This window comes from Haematobia irritans, chromosome 4, assembly GCF_050003625.1.
Source record: "Haematobia irritans isolate KBUSLIRL chromosome 4, ASM5000362v1, whole genome shotgun sequence".
In the NCBI taxonomy this organism is placed as follows: Eukaryota; Metazoa; Arthropoda; class Insecta; order Diptera; family Muscidae; genus Haematobia; species Haematobia irritans.
In genome coordinates, this window is record NC_134400.1 from 133,878,688 (window position 1) to 133,903,297 (window position 24,610).

Consider the following 24,610-nt stretch of genomic DNA (forward strand, 5'->3'; position numbering starts at 1 on the left):
GTTTCAACAAGATGGCGCTACATGCCACACAGCTCGCGATTCTATGGCCATTTTGAGGGAAAACTTCGGAGAACAATTCATCTCAAGAAATGGACCGGTAAGTTGGCCACCAAGATCATGCGATTTGACGCCTTTAGACTATTTTTTGTGGGGCTACGTCAAGTCTAAAGTCTACAGAAATAAGCCAGCAACTATTCCAGCTTTGGAAGACAACATTTCCGAAGAAATTCGGGCTATTCCGGCCGAAATGCTCGAAAAAGTTGCCCAAAATTGGACTTTCCGAATGGACCACCTAAGACGCAGCCGCGGTCAACATTTAAATGAAATTATCTTCAAAAAGTAAATGTCATGGACCAATCTAACGTTTCAAATAAAGAACCGATGAGATTTTGCAAATTTTATGCGTTTTTTTTAAAAAAAAAGTTATCAAGCTCTTAACAAATCACCCTTTACAAACAAATAATTCTTTTGCAATAAAACTAAGTTAAATTTAGCGTTAATTTAACTACGGATTTTTTTTTCGTGTATGGCTGGCACTCAAAAATACCAAATTGTCGGTCATCTCAAGACGGCGCTTTGGCGGGAATGGACAAATATACAGTAGAGCCACTTTCGTTCAGCGTGTGAGGGCTTTGTCGGTTGTTTGAAGACCATAATTAAAGCGAACAAATCTATACTGGTTCTAAATGTTGATGATATTTTCGCTATTGAACAATGTCCTTCAACAAGGGAAATAACTAAATCTATAAATAGAAGAAATATCCTTTGAATTATATACTCGTATATATATTTAATTATTTCTTCTATCATTCACTGGCTATTAAAAGATTTTCTTATCAAGATGAAAGATGGAAATCTCCGTATTAACGAACAACATTTTCTCCAATGAATATTTAAAGAATTTATTTATTGATTATATCCAATATTTAATGCTTATGGTTTATCAATATATATATATATATACTTAAACAATGACTTTCAATCGCCAGAGAATATATATTTATCCACATAAGAGCCATTAACAAAAGCAAACACGATGTAGCATCACATTTCCAATATATGCGCCTGCTGTATCCAAAGAACAGTGAGATTAAACAAAATACGAAACAAAAAATATATCCCCCAAAGAAATGTATTTGCGATTAAAAATTTATGTTATTGTATTCATGTTTCCGGTATTCCACAGAGTGCTATCCCATGGTTTTATCGCCTTGGTTTGCATTAAGGATTTTTCTTCACATACATCAGCCAACAGTGAATAATAAACAAAGCCTGAAAGTATACTGTGGTCTTTTTCCAATTTCGTTTGTTTAAATGCCGGATAAAAAGATTTGGGTGTTGTTTTTTTTTTTGTTCTTGGTCTTGGCTTATGCTACACTGAAAAAAAAAAATAAAAATTTCATGTACTTAAACTAGTAATACAACTTTGCATGGCCTAAAACACGTATCTCAATGATAAAAAGATAAATAACCAAATTTTTATAAACTTTTCGTTAGAAGCGATTCGTCCTAAGAGTTCTTAAGATTCGACAGTGAAATGGGTATCTTTACCCAGCAAAAAAAGTGTCGCCAAAAAAGTTATGAAAATGTTCTTTTTGGATCCGGAAGTGGTGCAAAATTGACGCAGAAGCGATGAATTTAACATGGGCTTGTCATAGGACGGAAGTCCTCTATTTCAACAGCCGGTGCACTGAATTTGCATCACTTCTTTAGGTGTGATCCGAATTCAATGTTTTAGATGTAAATTAAAACATTCTGTGGTATTTTGTCAAATAAATAATTTTTATAATTTTTTTATAATTTTTAATGGATTCTAACGCTTGTCGGAAACGTTTGACCTCAAATATTTTCAAACATTCACAATTTTTTCAGATTGGATTTAGCATTTTTTTTCGACAAAATTTAAATGATTTGTACCATGTTATGAATTCTTACTCTGTTTGTAACCTATTTGAAACAAAAAAAGTTAAAATTACCCATTAAAAGTATGACAAAAAACCAAGTTATAAAAAATTGAATTAAAAGAACTTCCCGGGTAGTTAAAATAAAGAACATCATTGGGAGTGCATCTTCTGGAAGTGCTTTTAAAGTTGTGCCTTTGGAAGAACTTCCAAATTTTTTTTGCTGGGTAACTATAGACTGATATGAACCAATTTTGGTATGGTTGTTAGCGGCCATATACTAACACATTCCAAATTTGAACCAGATCGGATGAATTTTACTCTTCCAGAGGGCTCCAGAGGTCAAATCTGTGGATCGGCTTATATGGGGGCTATATATACTTATGGACCGATATGAACCAATTTGGGTATGGTTGTTAGCGGCCATATACTAACACCACGTTCCAAATTTGAACCGTATGGGATGAATTTTGCTCCTCCAAGCGGCTCCGGAGGTCAAATCTGGAGAACGGTTTACATGGTTTAGAGGCTCCGCAAGCCAAATCTGGGGATCGGTTTATATGGGGACTATGTATAATTATGAACCGATGTGGACCAATTTTTGCATGGTTGTTAGAGACCACATACCAACAGCATGTACCAAATTTCAGCCGGATCGGATGAAATTTGCATCTCTAAGAGGCTCGGCAAGCCAAATATGGGGGCTATATGTAAAAGTGAACCGATATAACCCATTTGCAATACCATCCGATCTACATCAATAACAACTACTTCTGCCAAGTTTCAAGTCGATAGCTTCTTTCGTTCGGAAGTTAGCGTGATTTCAACAGACGGACGGACAGACAGGCTCAGATCGACTCCGAATTTCACCACGACCCAGAATATATACTTTATGGGGTCTTAGAGCAATATTTCGATGTGTTACAAACGAAATGACAAAGTTAATATACCCCCCATCCTATGGTGGAGGGTATAAAAACGAATAATTTTGGATTTGTGCCCTGGTATCAATGCCGACGTTCGGACTTGGCTATAAAAAAGGGACCTACCCTTCTCATTAAGATAAACATAGAATCGGGCAGCACTCAGTGATAAGAGAGAAGTTCACCACTAGTATCACAATGGAATGAATCGATTAAGTAAGCCTGAAATAGCAGCCTGCTAACCTAAACTACACAGATTTTTTTTTCTGATTCAATCACGAAATTGGTTGATCCAATTAAATTTTTAATTGAAATGTTTTCTATCATGAAAATGATAGTAAACAATCACAGGTTTAATTGGACATTAAAAAATTACTAGAAAAATTAATGGATTTCGTTAGCAAATTTCAATTAATTTTTTTAATTAATTCAATTAAAAATTTAATTGGTTTTGATTGCAAAACTCAATTATTTTTTTTTTATTAAAAACGTAACTATTTTCAATTACTTTCTTTACTGCACAGAAAAAAAAATTCACGAAAAATTTTCCAATTGAAATTTTAATTGAGTTTTAAAAAATATTCAATTAAAAATTTAATTGATTCAAGAAATATTTTAATTGAGACAAAAATCAATCACAAAAATTAATAGTATCAATTAAATTTTTAATTGGATAAATTGATTTTTTAATTGACCTTCAAGTAACTTTTTAATTGATACTATCATTTCTGTGATTGAAGACATTTCAATTAACAAATTAATTGGATCATTTAATTTTGTGATTGAATCAGAAAAAGTTAATTGATCCAATTAAATATTTAATTGATACTATTAATTTGTGTGATTGATTTTTATATCAATTAACAAATTTGTTGAATCAATTAAATTTTTAATTGAATAAATTTTTAATTGAAAACTCAATTAAGATTTTAATTGGAAAAATTTTCGTGAAATTTTTTTCTGTGTGGCAGTTAAAGCCTAACGGAGCTACATGAAAATGGCCGTTAGTGGTTTTAGTTTGATTAAAAAATCGATTGTATAAAAAATAATTTTAGTTTAAAAATTAAAAAAAAAATCCAAATTTGTTTGAAAAAATCAATTTTTTAATCAAACTAAAACCACTAACGGCCATTTTCATGTAGCTCCGTTAGGCTTTAACTGCCAGTTAACAGAAAGAAAAATGGAAATATCTTTTCTCCGGTTAACTTTAACTGAAACATTTTCAGCAGTTAAGTTTCTAACTGGTATATGGAGTATATAGGCAAGATGACAGATACGCTCATAGTGCAGTTTAAAAGTTCGTTAGTTAACGTAGCACTAACGGAGCTTTATGAAAATGGAGATAAGTCAGTTAAGAAAGTATTTGGAAATATTTACTTTTTTAATGAAAGAACTAAACCTCTAATGCCCAATCCCGCCTTTAGGCAGGCTTCATTAAGTAAAGTAGCTTTTAGCGAAACACACCTTAAGACAACAAAAATTAATAAAATAAAAAGAAAACTTAGCGGAACCTGTTCAAGAGCCTTTGCAGCCTATGCTTAATTTTACCGTATAACTTTTTCTTGATTAGTTAGCATTAGAGGGTTAATTGAGTTTTGCAATCAACATCAATTAAATTTTTAATTGAATAATTTAAAAAATTAATTGAAATTTGCTAATGATCAATCAAACAATTAATTTTTTAATCAAGTATTTTTTATACCCTCCACCATAGGATGGGGGTATATTAACTTTGTCATTCCGTTTGTAACACATCGAAATATTGCTCTAAGACCCCATAAAGTATATATATTCTGGGTCGTGGTGAAATTCTGAGTCGATCTGAGCATGTCCGTCCGTCTGTTGAAATCACGCTAACTTCCGAACGAAACAAGCTATCGACTTGAAACTTGGCACAAGTAGTTGTTATTGATGTAGGTCGAATGGTATTACAAATGGGCCATATCGGTCCACTTTTACGTATAGCCCCCATATAAACGGACCCCCAAATTTGGCTTGCGATTGCTCTAAGGGAAGCAAATTTCATCCGATCCGGCTGAAATTTGGTACATGGTGTAAGTATATGGTCTCTAACAGCCATGCAAAAATTGGTCCATATCGGTCCACTTTTACGTATAGCCCCCCATATAAACGGACCCCCAAATTTGGCTTGCGATTGCTCTAAGAGAACCAAATTTCATCCGATCCGGCTGAAATTTGGTACATGGTGTTAGTATATGGTCTCTAACAACCATGCAAAAATTGGTCCATATCGGTCCATAATTACATATAGCCCCCATATAAACCGATCCCCAGATTTAACTTGCGAAGCCTCTAAGAGAACCAAATTTCGTCCGATCCGGCTGATATTTGGTTCATGGTGTTAGTATATGGTCTCTAAGAACCATGCAAAAATTGACCCATATCGGTCCATAGTTACATATAGCCCCCATATAATCCGTTCCCCCGATTTGGCTTGCGGAGCCTCTAAGAGAACCAAATTTCATCCGATCCGGCTGAAATTTGGTACATGGTGTTAGTATATGGTCTCTAACAACCATGCAAAAATTGGTCCATATCGGTCCATAATTACATATAGACCCCATATAATCCGATCCCCCGATTTGGCTTGCGGAGCCTCTAAGAGAACCAAATTTCATCCGATCCGGCTGAAATTTGGTATATGGTGTTGGTATATGTTCTCAAATGACCATGCAAAAATTGGTCCACATTGGCCCATAATTATATATAGCCCCCATATAAACCGATCCCCAGATTTGATCTCCGGAGCCTCTTAGAGGAGCAAAAGTCATCCGATCCGATTGAAATTTGGTACATGGTGTTAGTATATGGTATCTAACAACCATGCCAAAAGTGGTCCATATCGGTCCATAATTATATATAGCCCCCATATAAGCCGATCCCCAGATTTGACCTCCGAAGCCTCTTAGAGGAGCAAAATTCATCCGATCCGGTTGAAATTTGGTACGTGGTGTTAGTATATGGTCTCTAACAACCATGCAAGAATTGGTCCATATCGGTCCATAATTATATGCCCCCATATAAACCGTTCCCCAGATTTAATCTCCGGAGCCTCTTGGAGGAGCAAAATTCATCCGATCCGGTTGAAATTTGCAACGTAGTGTTAGTATAAGGCCGCTTATAACCATGCCATAATTGGTCCATATCGGTCTATAGTTTTATATAGCCGATCCCCAATCACACAAAAATTGGTGCATATCGGTTGATAAGCATGGTTGCCACTCGAGCAAAAAATAATCTACCAAAATTTTATTTTTATAGAAAACATTGTCAAAATGTTATTTCTATAGAAAAATTTGTCAAAATTTTATTTCTATAGAAAATTTTGTCAAAATTTTATTTCTATAGAAAATTTTGTCAAAATTTTATTTCTATAGAAAATTTTGTCTAAATTTTATTTCTATAGAAATTTTTTTCCAAATTTTACTTCTATAGAAAATGTTGTCAAAATTGTATTTTTATAGAAACTTTAAACTTAATTATATACGTATTTAACCGGCCTTTTTTAGTTTAATATATACCACGTATGGACTATATGGTATATATTACGGTGTTAGGAAGTTTTAAGATACCTTGCAAGTGTTACCACAACCCAAGTAATTCGATTGTGGATGACAGTCTTCAGTAGAAGGTTCTACGCAATCCATGGTGGAGGGTACATAAGCTTCGGCCTGGCCGAACTTACGGCCATATATACTTGTTTTTTTTTTTTTTTAATGTCGAATTAAAACTGTGATTGATACTATTATTTTCGTGATTGAAGACATTTCAATTAAAAAAATTAAGTGGATCAATTAATTTCGTGATTGAATCAGAAAAGAAAATTTTTGTGTGTAACCTAACCTAAATTTAAAATTGAACTACCTCCTAAATGTATGCCTTGTGTGATTTCTTACCAAAATATCAGACAAAATCTTTGAAAATGATTACTCTAGTTTTCAGTGTATAATAAATAACAGAAAGAATCCAATGTAATTTTCTCATAATATCTGTATGCAAAAAAAAAAAAGAAATAAATAAAACTTTTTTGTTTTTATTTTTCTTTTGTTTGTTAATTATTGTGCGTTTCCCATTGGTCTGTGGTCTTGAACAGTAGAATGCAGCCAAAAAGTATGCTTCATATAAAGCAAATTTGTACAGGAATGAAGTTATATTTATGTAAGTTCTTCTCAGCAAACATTCCTATAAGGTTTTTTATGGAGAAAAAAAAACACAATAGTTTTGTGATAACATCCAGATCAACAATAAATGTAGGAAACAAGAGTATACTTCATAAATATGCTAGTTCACATTGAACTTCAGCATTTTCTACAGTACTTAAATCTTGTTGACTTAATAAGAAAAAATATGTAACATATTGTTAGGGATACAAAATGAATCCTATACCAAAAATCCCATTTCTTTGATATGGATTTATTTTTTATTAAAAGTTTCAAACACACACACACACACTATACATATATGTTTATATCAACCAAATTGGGTAAATATCATGATCATGATCTTAGGTCTTAAAGGTCGGTCAATTAACAGATCGATTGAAGAGCTGCTGAGCAATTTTCTCATTTAATATAAAGTCTAACTTAGGCGTCCGATACTATAATTTAAGCAGTTTTCAGTCTTATGCCATAGTATGGTGTAGCGAACATCTGGGCTGTCCGAATATATGCAGAGACAAATTAGCTATAACAGGTAATGATTTGGAAATGAAATCATTGCTAGGTTAATTTAAATCTTATTTGCAAATACAACTTAATTCGTATTTTTTTGCTTTATAAAAATTGTATTAATTTTTGTGCCACTTTTTTTTTTTAATTAGTGTACCACCTTATATTGAGTATGGCACTTTTTGTAGCACTTCTTAAAAATGCTCAATGGTAGCGTTGCCCAGTATTACATTTGTGCTACTTTGATGGCAAATTTGTCCCTTTTTTAAGGGTTGACACTTTTGTGCAACCATTTTGCCTGTTTTCCTTTTTTAGTGCATAGATTTTCTTAAATTTTAATCCCGAATAAAAAAAATGGTTTTCCCATGAACTGTTAATTTCAAGCAGTGTTACCATTATGCCACTTTTTTTAAGCGTTGACACTTCTGTGCCACTATTTGGTTTGTGCCACTAAAAGGTGTAGCTTTTGAATTTTTGTGCCACCTTTTTGCCATTTTGTGGTAGTTCAATGGTACGGTGGAAGCAAAAACTTGGCTTGATAATGAGTTTCCGGACTCTGCCCCAGGGAAATCAACAATAATTGATTGGTATTCAAAATTCAAGCGTGGTGAAATGAACACAGAGGACGGTGAACGCAGTGGACGCCCGAAAGAGGTGGTTACCGACGAAAACATCAAAAAAATTCACAAAATGATTTTGAATGACCGTAAAATGAAGTTGATCGAGATAGCAGAGGCTTTAAAGATATCAAAGGAAGGTGTTGGTCATATCATACATCAATATTTGGATATGCGGAAGCTCTGTGCAAAATGGGTGCCGCGCGAGCTCACATTTGACCAAAAACAACAACGTGTTGATGATTCTGAGCGGTGTTTGCAGCTGTTAACTTGTAATACACCCGAGTTTTTCCGTCGATATATGACAATGGATGAAACATGGCTCCATCACTACACTCCTGAGTCCAATCGACAGTCGGCTGAGTGGACAGCGACCGGTGAACCGTCTCCGAAGTGTGGAAAGATTCAAAAGTCCGCTGGAAAAGTAATGGCCTCTGTTTTTTGGGATGCGCATGGAATAATTTTTATCGATTATCTTGAGAAGAGAAAAACCATCAACAGTGACTATTATATGGCGTTATTGGAGCGTTTGAAGGTCGAAATCGCGGCAAAACGGCTCCATATGAAGAAGAAAAAAGTGTTGTTCCACTAAGACAACGCACCGTGCCACAAGTCATTCAGAACGAAGGCAAAAATTCATGAATTGGGCTTCGAATTGCTTCCCCACCCACCGTATTCTCCAGATCTGGCCCCCAGCGACTTTTTCTTGTTCTCAGACCTCAAAAGAATGCTCGCAGGGAAAAAAAAATAATTGGGATGAAAATCCCCAGATTTTAGATTTCAAATCAAGGCGTTATTTCATCATTTTCTTGCACACAAGAGATGTTTATGATTCCTCTAAAACTCAAACAAAAAATTGTGGTTTATAAATTCAGAATCTGATGTAGTCTTCATAGGTAAAATCTTTACATTTATGTGTGGGAAGCGTACTGGTTGAACTGATCTGCGTGGTTCTTATAAATTCAGAATCTGATGTAGTCTTCATAGGTAAAGGTTGATACGGTCAAAATTTGGTCAATATAAACTTGACGTATTTCTTTCAATTTTGCATTTAAAAAACCTGAACACCCCTCATTTTGAAGGTGTGTGTGTGTGTGTAGAATGTTGCTCCTATTTTGATTTTGGATTTCATTCTTCAGTTGTCAAAATGCCGTCCAAGCAAGAAGAGCAGCGTATCAAAATTTTGCTCGCGCATCGCGAAAATCCGAGCTACTCGTACGCAAAGCTGGCAAAATCGCTAAAAGTTGCCAAATCAACCGTTACAAATGTAATTAAAGTGTTTGGGGAACGTTTGTCGACAGCCAGGAAGTCTGGTTCAGGGGGAAATCGAAAACCGGAAGCCGCTGACACGACAAAGAGAGTTGCCGGTAGTTTCAAGCGAAACCCTAACCTCTCTCTCCGAGATGCCGCAAATAAGCTGGGTGTATCGTCTACAACCGTGCATCGAGCCAAAAAACGAGCCGGACTATCGACTTACAAGAAGGTAGTGACTCCAAATCGCGATGATAAACAAAATACGACGGCCAAAGCGCGATCCCGGAGGCTGTACACGACGATGCTGACGAAGTTTGACTTCGTGGTAATGGACGACGAAACCTACGTCAAAGCCGACTACAAGCAGCTTCCGGGACAGGAGTTTTATACGGCAAAAGGAAGGGGAAAGGTAGCAGATATTTTCAAGCACATAAAATTGTCAAAGTTCGCAAAGAAATATCTGGTTTGGCAAGCCATCTGTACCTGTGTTTTGAAAAGCAGCATTTTAATAGCTTCCGGAACTGTCAACCAAGAAATTTACGTGAAAGAGTGTTTGAATAAACGTCTGCTGCCTTTCCTGAAGAAACACGGTTGTTCCGTACTGTTTTGGCCGGATTTGGCATCTTGCCATTACGGTAAAAAGGCCATGGAGTGGTACGCCGCCAACAACGTGCAGGTGGTTCCCAAGGACAAGAACCCTCCCAACACGCCAGAGCTCCGCCCAATTGAGAAATACTGGGCTATTGTCAAGCGGAACCTAAAGAAGACCAAAAAACTGCTAAGGACGAGCAGCAGTTCAAGGCAAACTGGCTTTCTGCGGCGAAGAAGGTGGACAAGGTGGCTGTACAAAATCTGATGGCAGGTATCAAGCGTGAGGCCCGGCAATTCGGATTTGGAAAAGCGAAAGCCTAACTGAATATTTTTCCTGAATTTTATACTAATTGAACTTGAAAAAGAAATTCAATTTGATTTTTTAAATAAACGATTTCCCTGATTTACACGCGTTTCTCCTTGACCAAATTTTGACCGTATCACCCTTTAAAATCTTTACATTTATCTGTGGGAAGCGTACTGACTGAACTGATCTGCTTGGGGAAATATCTGTCATCAAACCCCCCTAGGGAGCCACCGTGGTGCAATGGTTAGCATACCCGCCTTGCATACACAAGGTCGTGGGTTTGATTCCTGCTACGACCGAATACCAAAAAGTTTTTCAGCGGTGGATTATTCCACCTCAGTAATGCTGGTGACATTTCTGAGGGTTTCAAAGCTTATCTAAGTGGTTTCACTGCAATGTGGAACGCCGTTCGGACTCGGCTATAAAAAAGGAGGTCCCTTGTCATTGAGCTTAACATGGAAACGGGCAGCACTCAGTGATAAGAGAGAAGTTCACCACTGTGGTATCACAATGGACTGAATAGTCTAAGTGAGCCTGATACATCGGGCTGCCACATAACCTAACCTAACCTAAACCCCCCTGAAATTTTCAAAGGAAACTATTATATTTGATTCATGGTGGTGGGAATTTAAGATTCGGCCCGGCCGAACTTACTGCTGTATATACTTGTTTTTACGAAAAAGTGTGCAACTTTTTATGTCACTTTTTCAAAATGGCTTTTTTTCAGAAAGTCTCAATTAGTTAACGCTATCTCTGGCAGATATACCATTACAGTTACTATCTTTAAAGGGTTTTGGGAAGAAATATTTTTTTTTTTTTTTTTTTAACAAAAGAAAATTTTTTATTGTGTTGTAACTCACTATTCTAACATTGCTCGGTTGTGATGATGTTGGTGAAGATTGTTGCAGCGATTGTAGCTGGGATTTATGCTGTTGCAGAAGATTAGACTGATGGTGGTCTTGTGGAAATTGGTGATTCAGATGTGGTTGTTGTTGTTGCAAGTGTGATTGAGGATATTGCTGTGACTGTTGCAATGAGGAATTATGTTGCTGGTGTTTGTCATCATTTCCGGCAACCGTTGTTGCTGTATTATTGTTACTCAAACCACTTGAAACATCATTGCCATTAGCTCCATTCGTAAGTGTCACTCCATTAAGATGGGTGGTGGGCGCTACCAACTGATGCTGTTGCTGTTGGACATTAAAAGCTACAACTGATGTAACATTGGGAATCGCTGACATATTAGCAATAGATCCCCTAGGAGCTGAGCCATTGAAACCAATACCAATGTTATTATTAACACTAACAACAACACCACCACCGCCACCGCCGCCATCACCACAATCAGCAAATGATGTGGTTGTTGTTGTTGACATACTAATATTGCCATTAGCATTATATTGAGAAGAGCAATGATGTTGTTGTTGTTGTTGTTGTAATACTGTAGAGTTTTGATGATGTAATTGTTGTTGTTGCTGCTGCTGCTGATGATGATGATGTTGTTGCTGCTGCTGCTGCTGCCGTTGTTGTTGTTGGTTTTTCTGCTGCTGCTGCTGAGACGATGTCATGTTATTCTGTGATAAAGTTGGCATACACATACACAAGAAATGAATTTTAAGATGATCAATATCAGAGTATAGTTTTAGGCTAATTGTGTATTTGCTGGATTGGCAACAAAAATGTATAGGCTCATAATAGTAGATGTTCTAGAGTAGAAGATGAACCAACCAACACCAACCATAATGCATTATTATTAATTTTTAATTTTTTTTTTGGTTTTTGTTTTCAGGGATTATATATTCGTTTTTATTCAAAGTTGTAATCAAAGAAATCATTTTGCTTGCTTGCCACTTCCACATGCCAAAGAGTAAATATTTAAATGATGCATTACAAAAAGGATAAGAGAGAATACAAAACGCTATAGATGCTATATATTATGCATGTATGTCTCTAAACCTATGAATATTTTGTTTTTGTGTTAACTATCAACTTTTGTCTTAGAAGAAATTTCCAAGCTATGGGATTTTTTTTTTTTGTCTTAAACAACAGAAATGAATATTTATATAGGAATTCTTAAAAACTAAATTACATACCACAACCCAAAGAACAAACTTTTAAGTGCTTTTTTTTTCATTATAATTTAAATGGTACAAACAACAATAAAATTGCTTTTTTATTTGGTCCAAAGACCCATATAAAGACATACAAATTAAAGATTTTTAAAAATAATTTGGCGATAAAAAGGTCTATAAAATATCCCCATCTAAGAGGAATCAAGAATCAGTTTATATATTGACAGAAGGATACACCCACGGATCATCCAAATTTCATCCATATTTGGGATGTCTTCAATAATTATTAATGCATAATTAATTTAGCTTGTATAATCTTTCAATTAGGTGCATTTTTGTTTCAGTGTACCTTTTGAAATGTACAAACTGTTCTTCTTTATAACACAAATAATGGGCATACCCCTCAATAAATCCAAAATACCTCAAAATTGTCACCAATTCCCCATATAGCCCTAACTTTAAATATTTTTTTTTTAAATTTATTTGAATTTTAAGTTATGTTTTGGTTTAAATTAAATTTTACTTTAATATTTTTTTTTTTTTTTTAATTTATGTTTTTATTTTAATTAAATTTTAATTAAAAAATTAGTTTAAAAAATTAGTTTAAAAAAAATTAAAAATACGAACTAAATAAGTAAAGCGAAATATGCAGGAAATTCTTCAACTATTGACTTCCGCCCCATATATTACAACTTCATGTAAAATACTTTTATCTATTGAATTTGATTGCTTTAACTACTTGATACCCTCATCACGAGTACAATCAATAAAAATAACAATAATATTGTTCATAATATGATACAAAATTCAATATTACATTTCTAATCTTTGTATGTATTGTATAATAAAATTAAAAATGAATGTATTGCACTAGCAATAGGAAAAATTTAATTAAATATTTTTGATTCGCAATGTAACAGTTTCAATTTGTCGCTAACACTGGAGATCAAACGTTTTGGTGTGAATTTAAAATGAAAGGAAGACAGGAAAGAACTACCATTTTTTTGAACCGCTAAAACGTGGACACTCTGAAAAAATGAATACCTCTCAAAAGTTGACAAATTTTCGTAAGACATTTTCTAAATTACTATATTTAAAATTAAATTTCTGATCTTTCACATGTGGACAAAATTTAAGCCATCTAGATTGGATTGAAAGTATGACAAAAAAAAAAAAAAACAATTATAACGGACGTAAGTTCGGCCAGGCCGAATCTTGACAAAATTTTCTATAGAAATAAAATTTTGACAAAATTTTCTATAGAAATAAAATTTTTACAAAATTTTCTATAGAAATAAAATTTTGACAAAATTTTCTATAGAAATAAAATTTGGAAAAAAATTTCTATAGAAATAAAATTTTGACAAAATTTTCTATAGCAATAAAATTTTAACAAAATTTTCTATAGAAATAAAATTTTGACAAAATTTTCTATAGAAATAAAATTTTGACAAAATTTTCTATAGAAATATAATTTGGACAAAATTCTCTATAGAAATAAAATTTTGACAAAATTTTCTATAGAAATAAAATTTTTACAAAATTTTCCATAGAAATAAAATTTTGACAAAATTTTCTATAGAAATAAAATTTTGACAAAATTTTCTATAGAAATAAAATTTTGACAAAATTTTCTATAGAAATAAAATTTTGACAAAATTTTCTATAGAAATAAAATTTTGACAAAATTTTCTATAGGAATAAAATTTTGACAAAATTTTTTATAGAAATAAAATTTTGACAAAATTTTCTATAGAAAAAAAAAATTTTGACAAAATTTTCTATAGAAATAAAATTTTGACAAAATTTTCTATAGAAAAAAAATTTTGACAAAATTTTCTATAGAAATAAAATTTTGACAAAATTTTCTATAGAAAAAAAATTTTGACAAAATTTTCTATAGAAATAACATATTGACAATATAGAAATAACATATTCCATAAAAATAAAATTTTGGTAGATTATTTTTGGCTCGAGTGGCTACCATGAATATGAACCGATATGGACCAATTTTTGTGTAATTGGGGATCGGCTATATATAACTATAGACCGATATGGACCAATTTTGGCATGGATATTAGCGGCCTTATATTATACTAACACCACGTTGCAAATTTCAACCGGATCGGATGAATTTTGCTCCTCCAAGAGGCTCCGGAGATCAAATCTGGGGAACGGTTTGTATGGGACTATATATAATTATGAACCGATATGGACCAATTGTTGCGTGTTTGTTAGAGACCATGTTCCAAATTTCAACCGGATCGGATGAATTTTGCTCCTCCAAGAGGCTTCGGAAGACAAACCTCCGAAGCCTCAAATCATGAGAGACCATATACTAACACCATGTACCAAATTTCAACCGGATCGGATGAAATTTGCTTCTCTTAGAGGCTCCGCAAGCCAAATCGAGGGATCGGTTTATATGGGGGCTATATGTAATTATGGACCGATATGAACCAATTTTTGCATGGTCATTAGAGACCATATACTAACACCATTTACCAAATTTCAGCCGGATCGGATGAAATTTGCTTCTCTTAGAGCGATCGCAAGCCAAATTTGGGGTCCGCTTATATGGGGGCTATACGTAAAAGTGGACCGATATGGACCAAGTTTTGCATGGTTGTTAGATACCATATACTATACTAACACCATGTACCAAATTTCAGCCGGATCGGATGAAATTTGCTTCTCTTAGAGCAATCGCAAGCCAAATTTGCGGGTCCGTTTATATGGGGGATATATGTAAAAGTGGACCGATATGGCCCATTTGCAATACCATCCGACCTACATCAATAACAACTACTTGTGCCAAGTTTAAAGTCGATAGCTTGTTTTGTTCGGAAGTTAGCGTGATTTCAACAGACGGACATGCTCAGATCGACTCAGAATTTCACCACGACCCAGAATATATATACTTTATGGGGTCTTAGAGCAATATTTCGATGTGTTACAAACGGAATGACAGTTAATATACCCCCATCTTATGGTGGAGGGTATAAAAAATGTGTTTTTCTTTGTTAGACCGGGGACTTATCAGCCAACCTGTTACTATCATTTTCGTTATTGAAAAAGAAATTTCAATAAAAAATTTCATTGGATTAATTTTGTGATTGAATTACATTTTTTCCTGTGTATATATAAACTAATAAACTAAGTATTTACTAACAACATTTTCAATTATATTTTTAAATGGCAATATATACTTTTTTAATTAAAATTGAGATAATTAACAATTTAAATAAGAACGTAAAAACAATTTTTGCAATCATTTTCATAATTGAATTTATTTTTTAATCTAATTAAAAAGATAATTGTAGAAGTTTTTATTTGATTACATTTTCTATGCTATTCTAATTTTTAATTGAAAATATTTTGGTATTATATTTTACGGTGTAGTCAAAAGATTTAAAAGGATTGCCTGGATTGCAATAAACCCATGGCTTTTAGTGTTTGGACATCTGTTTAATTATTCTTGATTTTCAAATACACAAATAGAAAGACTATCAATCGAATCCATTAATACCTAAATAAATGAAATAAAAATGTAAACAATTGTATATGTGGGCAAAAGCCTTAGGTAGAGAGCTTATAGTTTTCGCAATGCTTAAATAAATAGACGAACAATGGAATTACGGGGAAATATGGAGATTTAATGGAATTAGAATGTTTGGGGATTTGTGTGATACTGTTGGGAAGCGGTCATTCCCACTGGGAAAAGGATAAAATGGAATGATGCAGGTAATAATACAAACATGCCAAATATATGTATTTTGAATATAATTTTTCATTGTGAGTTTTAGTTTTTTAAACTTTGTGTGTTAGAGCTCGACCGAATAGAAACTTTTAATAAAACAATACGAAAGCCAAATCGTAACTTATCTGACTCTTTTATGATCTGAGTTGAGTTAATCCTTGATTTCAATTTGTTTACGGCCATAACCGATTATATAGATTCGGTCCAACTCTTATCTAAACGATATATACAAATAACAAATTGATATTCACAATAAAATAAAAATATTAAATAGTTAATATCCTTAAGCCACGGCCAAAATATTTGTATATAATTGAACAATTCGTGTATTGATATTTGCTACATATGTATGTATGTATTTAAAGGGAGAGAAAGAGAGAGAGAAAGGAGTTATTGTTTTTCAAAGTGCATAAATGGCACACCGAATTTTTATATGTTTATATACATATGCACAAACAACCTCACGCATATACACACAACCAAAAACGTACTCCCATAAAAAAAACAAACAAACAGAACACAACCAACCATTCCCAATAGCCGTATGTATACACAAGAGAAAACTTATACTGAGCTTAATCAACACAAACCAAATGGCATACAAATTTATTATTGTTGTTGTTGTTGTTGTTGTGCGATTTTCTCAATCTCCGATTAAGGCATAATTGGACGTACATTTTTCTATATATGCGAGTTGTTCTTTGGTTTTTTTGTTTTTGGCAATCGGGGATTGAGAAGACAGCATATTTTTGGGCTTTAATTTGTGTGTGTGCGTGTTGTTTTTATTATAAAATCTATTTTTTTTGGGTTAGAATTTAAGGGTTATTTAAAAAACAAAAAAATGGACGCTTACCTTTTTCTGTTGCAAATACATTTGTGCTGCAGCTGCTGTTGTAGCAGCGGAATTTGTATTATTGGCACCTGTGTTATTTGCAGCTGCTGCTGCAGCGGCAGCTACTGCTGCTCCGTCGTTTTTCATTTGTGTCAAAGGTTCAGATTTAATTGAACTCACAGATAGAGGTAGGCCATCTGTTGCGGCTTGCACTTGGGCCGCTGTAGGTGCGTAGCCAGCCGGAGCGCCTGGATATGGCGCAACGCTAGCCTGCACCATGTGCTGCAATTAGAAAAATATAATAAAAGAGAATTAATGATTGCATTGAACATTAAAAAAAAATAACGAATACAAATTTAGCAAAAGGCTATTGTTTTGAAAACAAAATAAATAAGACCGCCACAGTTGCACAGAAAGAAATATCACCAAAAAACTTTCCAATTAAAAAGTTGATTGAAGTAGCATTAAAAAGCAAGTAAGGAAAGTCTAAAGTCGGGCGTGGCCGCCTATATTATACCCTGCACCACTTTGTAGATCTAAATTTTCGATACCATATCACATCCGTCAAATGTGTTGGGGGCTATATATAAAGCTTTGTCCCAAATACATACATTTAAATATCACTCGATGTGGACAGAATTTGATAGACTTTTACATAATCTATAGACTTAAAATTTAAGTCGGCTAATGCACTAGGGTGGAACACAATTTTAGTAAAAAAAATATGGGAAACATTTAAATCTGAAGCAATTTTAAGGAAACTTTACAAAAGTTTATTTATGATTTATCGCTCGATATATATGTATTAGAAGTTTAGGAAAATTAGAGTCATTTTTAAAACTTTTCGAAAAAGCAGTGGCGATTTAACAAGAAAAAATTTGGTATTTTGACCATTTTTGTCGAAATCAGAAAAACATATATATGGGAGCTATATCTAACTCTGAACCGATTTCAATCAAATTTGACACGCATAGCTACAATGCTAATTCTACTCTCTGTGCAAAATTTCAACTAAATCGGAGCAAAAAATTGGCCTCTGTGGTCATATGAGTGTAAATCGGGCGAATGCTATATATGGGAGCTATATCTAAATCTGAACCGATTTCAATCAAATTTGGCACACATGACTACACTACTAGTTGTACTCCTAGTGCAAAATTTCAACCAAATTGGGGTAAAACTCTGGCTTCTGGGACCGTATTAGTCCATATCGGGCGAGAGATATATATGGAGCTATATCTAAATCTGAACCGATTTCAATAAAATTTGGCACACTTGACTAAAGTACTAATTGTTCTTCTTGTGCAAAATTTTTAGCAAATTAGGGTAAAACTCTGGCTTCTGGGGCCATATAAGTCCATATCGGGCGAAAGATATATATGAGAGCTATATCTAAATCTGAACCGATTTCTTTCAAAATCAATACGGTTCTATTCTGAGCAAAAATACATACTTGTGCCAAATTTGAAGTCGATTGGACTAAAACTGCGACCTAGACTTTGATTACAAAAATTTGTTCACGGACAGACGGACATGGCTATACCCTAAGCATTTTTGCCAAAGACACCATGTGTCTATCTCGTCTCCTTCTGGGTGTTGCAAACATATGCACTAACTTATAATACCGGATGGCGCAGGATATTAATATAATAAAGTCAGTTAAAAAATGGTTAAACGTTTTATACCCTGCGACACACTGTGGAACAGGGTATTAAGTTAGTGCATATGTTTGCAACACCCAGAAGGAGACGAGATAGACACATGGTGTCTTTGGCAAAAATGCTCAGGGTGGGCTCCTGAGTCGATACAGCCATGTCCGTCTATCCGTGAACACATTTTTGTAATCAAAGTCTAGGTCGCAGTTTTAGTCCAATCGACTTCAAATGTGGCAAAAGTATGTGTTTTGGCTCAGAATAGATCCCTATTGATTTTGAAAGAAATCGGTTCAGATTTAGATATAGCTCTCATATATATCTTTCGCCCGATATGGACTTATATGGCCCCAGAAGCCAGAATTTTACCCTAATTTGCTTAAAAATTTGCACAAGAAGAACAATTAGTACTATAGTCAAGTGTGCTAATTTTTATTGAAATGGGTTCAGATTTAGATATAGCTCCCATATACGTCTTTCGCCCGATATGGACTAATACGGTCCCAGAATCAAGAGTTTTCCCCCATTTGGTTGAAATTTTGCACTAGGAGTACAATTAGTAGTGTAGTCAAGCGTACCAAATTTTATTGAAATCGATTCAGACACAGAAAAAAATATTTCAGCAGTAAAATTTAGTTGCGCCTTTTGGTATACAATAAAGTAGGCAATGCATCCACACTGCATGTATCGGCGACAATAACGTAAACGAGTAATCATACTAGTTTATGATCATTCGTTTACGCTATTGCAACCAATGCATGCAGTATAGATGCGCGAAAGGTAGTGCTGTTTTCCTTCATACCAATAACAATATTGCTCACTACTGAGCAATATTGTTATTGAAATGAGCAATTATATCAGCGCTATGTTGAAGCTGCTAGAAATCGGGACATCGCCCACAAAAATCAGCGCTGATTCGGTTGTTTTGTAAGCAGTTGGTACTGCCTCTCTCCCTTACCATCCTTCTGAAATAGTGCTCCATTTTTTGCTGGGGATTTAGATATATCTCCCATATATAGCTTTCGCCCGATGTACACTCATATGACCACAGAGGCCAATTTTTAACTCCGATTTTGTTGAAATTTTGCACAAGGAGTAGAATTAGCATTGGAGCTATGCGTGCCAAATTTGGTTGAAATCGGTTCAGATTTAGATATAGCTCCAATATATAGCTTTCGGCCGATTTACACTCATATGAACACAGAGGCCAATTTTTTTGCTCCGATTTAGTTGAAATTTTGCACAGGGAGTAGAATTAGCATTGTAGCTATGCGTACCAAATTTAGTTGAAATCGGTTCAGATTTAGATATAGCTCCCATATATATGTTTTTCTGATTTCGACAAAAATGGTGAAAATACCAACATTTTCCTTGTAACTAAAATCGCCACTGCTTAGTCGAAAAGTTATAAAAATGACTCTAATTTTCCTAAACTTCTAATACATATATATCGAGCGATAAATCATAAATAAACTTTTGCGAAGTTTCCTTAAAATTGCTTCACATTTAAATGTTTCCCATATTTATACCCTTCACCACTACTGTGGTACAGGGTATAATAAGTTTGTGCATTTGTATGTAACGCCAAGAAATAGTGGTCATAGACCCATCTTTTAGTATACCGATCGGCTTAGAATTAAATTCTGAGTCGATTTAGCGATGTCCGTATGTCTGTCTGTCCGTCCGTCTGTCTGTATATGTAATTTTGTGCACAAAGTACAGCTCGCAATTTAAGTCCGATCGTCCTCAAATTTGGCAGTGGGCCGTTTCTTGGGACAGAGACAATCGCTATTGGTTTTGGAAAAAATCGGTTCAGATTTAGATATAGCTGCCTATATATTTATCCCCGATGTGGTCATAGTTAACGTGTTTATCAACCGATTTTCTTGAAATACCGTACATCCAAATATTTTATGAATCTCGAAAATCTTGCTAAATATCAGCCAAATCGGTTCAGATTTAGATATAGCTCCCATATATATCTTTCGCCCGATATGGACTAATATGGTCCTAAAAACCAGAGTTTTGGCCCACTTTGGTTGAAATTTTGCACAGGGAGTAGATTTAGCATTGTAGCTGTGCGTGCCAAATTTGATTGAAATCGGTTCAGATTTAGATATAGCTTCCATATATATTTTTCGCCCGATATGGACTTATATGGCCCCAGAAGCCAGAGTTTTGGCCCAATTTGGTTGAAATTTTGCAAATTTTGTACACTTAGTAATATAGTCATGTGTGCCAAATTTGATTGAAATCGGTTCAAATTTAGATATAGCTCCCATATATATGTTTTTCTGATTTCGACAAAAATGGTCAAAATACCAACATTTTCCTTGTAACTAAAATCGCCACTGCTTAGTCGAAAAGTTGTAAAAATGACTCTAATTTTCCAAAACTTCTAATACATATATATCGAGTGATATATCATAAATAAACTTTTGCGAAGTTTCCTTAAAATTGCTTCAGATTTAAATGTTTCCCATATTTTTTTACTAAAATTGTGTTCCACCCTAGTGTATTAGCCAACTTAAATTTTGAGTCTATAGGTTTTGTAAAAGTCTATCAAATTCTGTCCAAATCGAGTGATATTTAAATGTATGTAGATCTACAAAGTGGTGCAGGGTCTAATATAGTCGGCCCGCCCGACTTTAGACTTTCCTTACTTGTTTTTTTTTTTTTTTTTTGTGAAGGTAAATTTAAAATAAAATTAATATGATTTCGTTAGATTGCATTTAAGTAATTCGTTTAAATTTAACCTGATCCATAATTTAAATTTAATTTAACACAAATGACAATAATTAAATCGACAGTAGTATAATAGAGATTTAAAATAATTTTAAATGATACCAAAAACTAACCATTTAGTATCCATTAAAAAATTTAAAAAAAATTACTAATGATACAGACTTACTACCCCTCCTAATTTGTAGTTTACCACAAACAGCGAAAATAAATTTGTCTTTCCTCTTTTGGAGCTTGTCCTTAATTTATATTTGTCGTTGCATTTTACAATTACAACAACGAAATGCATTTTTTTACGTCGTGGACAGACCATCCAAGTGAACTTTGTACGCGAAATCCATTGTGGATACCATTCATTTGGAATAAACCATACCAAATCTGGCAAAAAAAAAGAACTCGGCTAGTCCCATCAGAAGAAACATAAAATGATGGCATAAGAATAGCATAACAGAAAAAAACTGAAACATTTCTTCGTTCTCTTACGAAATGTATGCAAAACCCTAGTACGGATATCTGTTTTCCTGCAGTCTAGTTAGATGGTTAAAAAGACAAACGATTCCATTGCTGACTTTTTGTTCTTGCATCGGGGCATAAAATGCAAATAAGATTTTTAAAATAAATAACAAGAACCATATGCGTCAAAGATGTCAACGAATATAGAAACTGTTTTCTTAAAAAAAAACAAGAAATTAAATATTGGGTAGTCGAAAAAGTCGTTTCGTGTTAGTAATAAAATTTCATTTTTGAATTTCTTTCTATAGAAAATTTTGTAAAAATTTTATTTCTATAGAAAATTGTGTTAAAATTGTACTTCTATAAAAAAATGTTGTCATAATTTTTTTATTTAGAAAAAAATTTAAAAAATTTATTTCTATAGAAAATTTTTCAAAATTTTATTTCTATAGAAAATTGTGTTAAAATTTTACTTCTATAAAAAAAATGTTGTCAAAATTTTATTTATTTAGAAATAATTTTAAAAAATTTATTTCTATAGAAAATTTTTCAAAATTGTATTTCTATAGAAAATTTTGTCAAAATTTTATTTCTTTGTCAAAATTTTATTTCTATAGAAAAGTTTGTCAAAATTTTATTTCTATAAAATAATTTTATTAAAATTTTATTTCTATAGAAAATTTTGTCAAAATTTTTTTAGGAAATTAGGAAATTTTGTCAAAATTGTATTTCTATAGAAAATTTTGTCAAAATTTTATTTCTATAGAAAATTTTGTCAAAATTTTATATCTATGGAAGATTTTGTCAAAATTTTATTTCAATAGCAAATTTTGTCAAAATTTTATTTCAATAGCAAATTTTGTCAAAATTGTATTTCTATAGAAAATTTTGTCAAAATTTTATTTCTATAGAAAATTTTGTCAAAATTTTATTTCTATAGAAAATTTTGTAAAAATTTTATTTCTATAGAAAATTTTGTCAAAATTTTATTTCTATAGAAAATTTTGTCAAAATTTTATTTCTATAAAAAGTTTTGTCAAAATTTTATTTCTATAGAAAATTTTGTCAAAATTTTATTGCTATAGAAAATTTTGTTAAAATTTTATTTCTATAGAAAATTTTGTCAAAATTTTATTTCTATAGAAAATTTTGCCAAAATTTCATTTCTATAGAAAATTTTGTAAAAATTTTATTTCTATAGAAAATTTTGTCAAAATTTTATTTCTATAGAAAATTTTGTCAAAATTTTATTTCCATAGAAAATTTTGCCAAAATTTCATTTCTATAGAAAAAAATTTATTTCTATAGAAAATTTTCTCAAAATTTTATTTCTTAATTAATTTTGTTAAAATTTTATTTCTATAGAAAATTTTGCCAAAAATTTATTTCAATAGCAAATTTTGTCATAATTGTATTTCTATAGAAAATTTTCTCAAAATTTTATTTCTATAGAAAATTTTGTCAAAATTTTATTTCTATAAAATAATTTTGTTAAAATTTTATTTCTATAAAATAATTTTGTCAAAATTTTATTTCTATAGAAAATTTTGTCAAAATTTTATTTCTATAAAATAATTTTGTTAAAATTTTATTTCTATAGAAAATTTTGCCAAAATTTTATTTCTATAATATAACTTTGTCAAAATTTTATTTCTATAAAATAATTTTGTTAAAATTTTATTTCTATAGCAAATTTTGCCAAAATTGTATTTCTATAGAAAATTTTGTCAAAATGTTATTTCTATAGAAAATTTTGTCAAAATTTTATTTCTATACAAAATTTTGTCAAAATGTTATTTCTATAGAAAATTTTGTCAAAATTTTATTTCTATAGAAAATTTTGTCAAAATTTTATTTCTATAGAAAATTTTGTCAAAATTTTATTTCTATAGAAAATTTTGTCAAAATTTTATTTCTATAGAAAATTTTGTCAAAATTTTATTTCTATAGAAAATTTTGACAAAATTGTATTTCTATAGAAAATTTGGTAAACATCAAAAATCAATTAAGAACAGCTTAAAAAGAAGTTTCCTTGATTCATATCCGCGACACAATGACCACCAACATCTCAGAATCGCAAATCGTTGGACTTTTGCGCCTGGGACATTTTGAGAGTAAAAAATACTAAAGTTTCGATGATCTCAAGACAGCACTTCGGCGGAAATGGTCCAAAATTCTGCAGAGCCTCTTTAATTCAGTGGTTAATGGCTTTATCGGCCGTTTGAAGACCATAATTCGAAAATATGATATGAAATATCGTTTAATTAAAATTTCTTTATTTTAAAGAAATTTGCCCTTAATATTGTGTAAATCGCAGGTCTAAATTTAATAGAAAATATTTAAAGCAAAATTAAGAAAATTGCCCTTAATACTGTGTATGTTGCGTGTACTAAAATGCATAATCGTTTTGGATATAAATTTAAATATTTTTTAAAGTGTAATGATTAGGTCATAGATCGAAGATTTAAAACTTTCAAACTTTTGAAAATTTATATGTAATATAGACTAATTAATTTTTTCCAAAGACCTAAAAAAAGAACTTTGCAATCCACTTTACTTTCTACAAGTTTATACTCATTAAATAACTTTTTAATTCCGTTAGAAATATTTTCTTTCTTTTCATTTTTTGACATTTTCAAAATATTTGGCATAGTATCCCAATACGCAGTGTGGGCTACAACAAAGGTAGCAGGCCAGGAGCTACAGCCATGGTGCTTGATGAACAAACTTAATTTTAATTTATCTCAAGTTTTCTGTTGGTTTTTTACAATTAATTAATTTGGCATGGCATGTGAGAGGTATTACTTGCGACCAGTGG

The 24,610-nt window shown here is 32.5% G+C and overlaps 1 protein-coding gene across 12 annotated transcripts in view; it reads right to left on the minus strand.

Moving 5' to 3' along the window:
* Window positions 1-24,610, minus strand: part of Rbfox1 (RNA-binding Fox protein 1) — a 714,540-nt gene that overhangs the window by 282,362 nt on the left and 407,568 nt on the right. For all 12 annotated transcript variants that reach the window (XM_075308554.1, XM_075308553.1, XM_075308547.1 and 9 more), the window contains exons 3-4: window positions 16,967-17,227; window positions 11,142-11,855 (exon numbers count right to left, since the gene is read on the minus strand). In XM_075308554.1, the coding sequence (XP_075164669.1) occupies window positions 11,142-11,855; window positions 16,967-17,227 (975 nt within the window). The remainder of the gene's footprint in view (window positions 1-11,141; window positions 11,856-16,966; window positions 17,228-24,610) is intronic.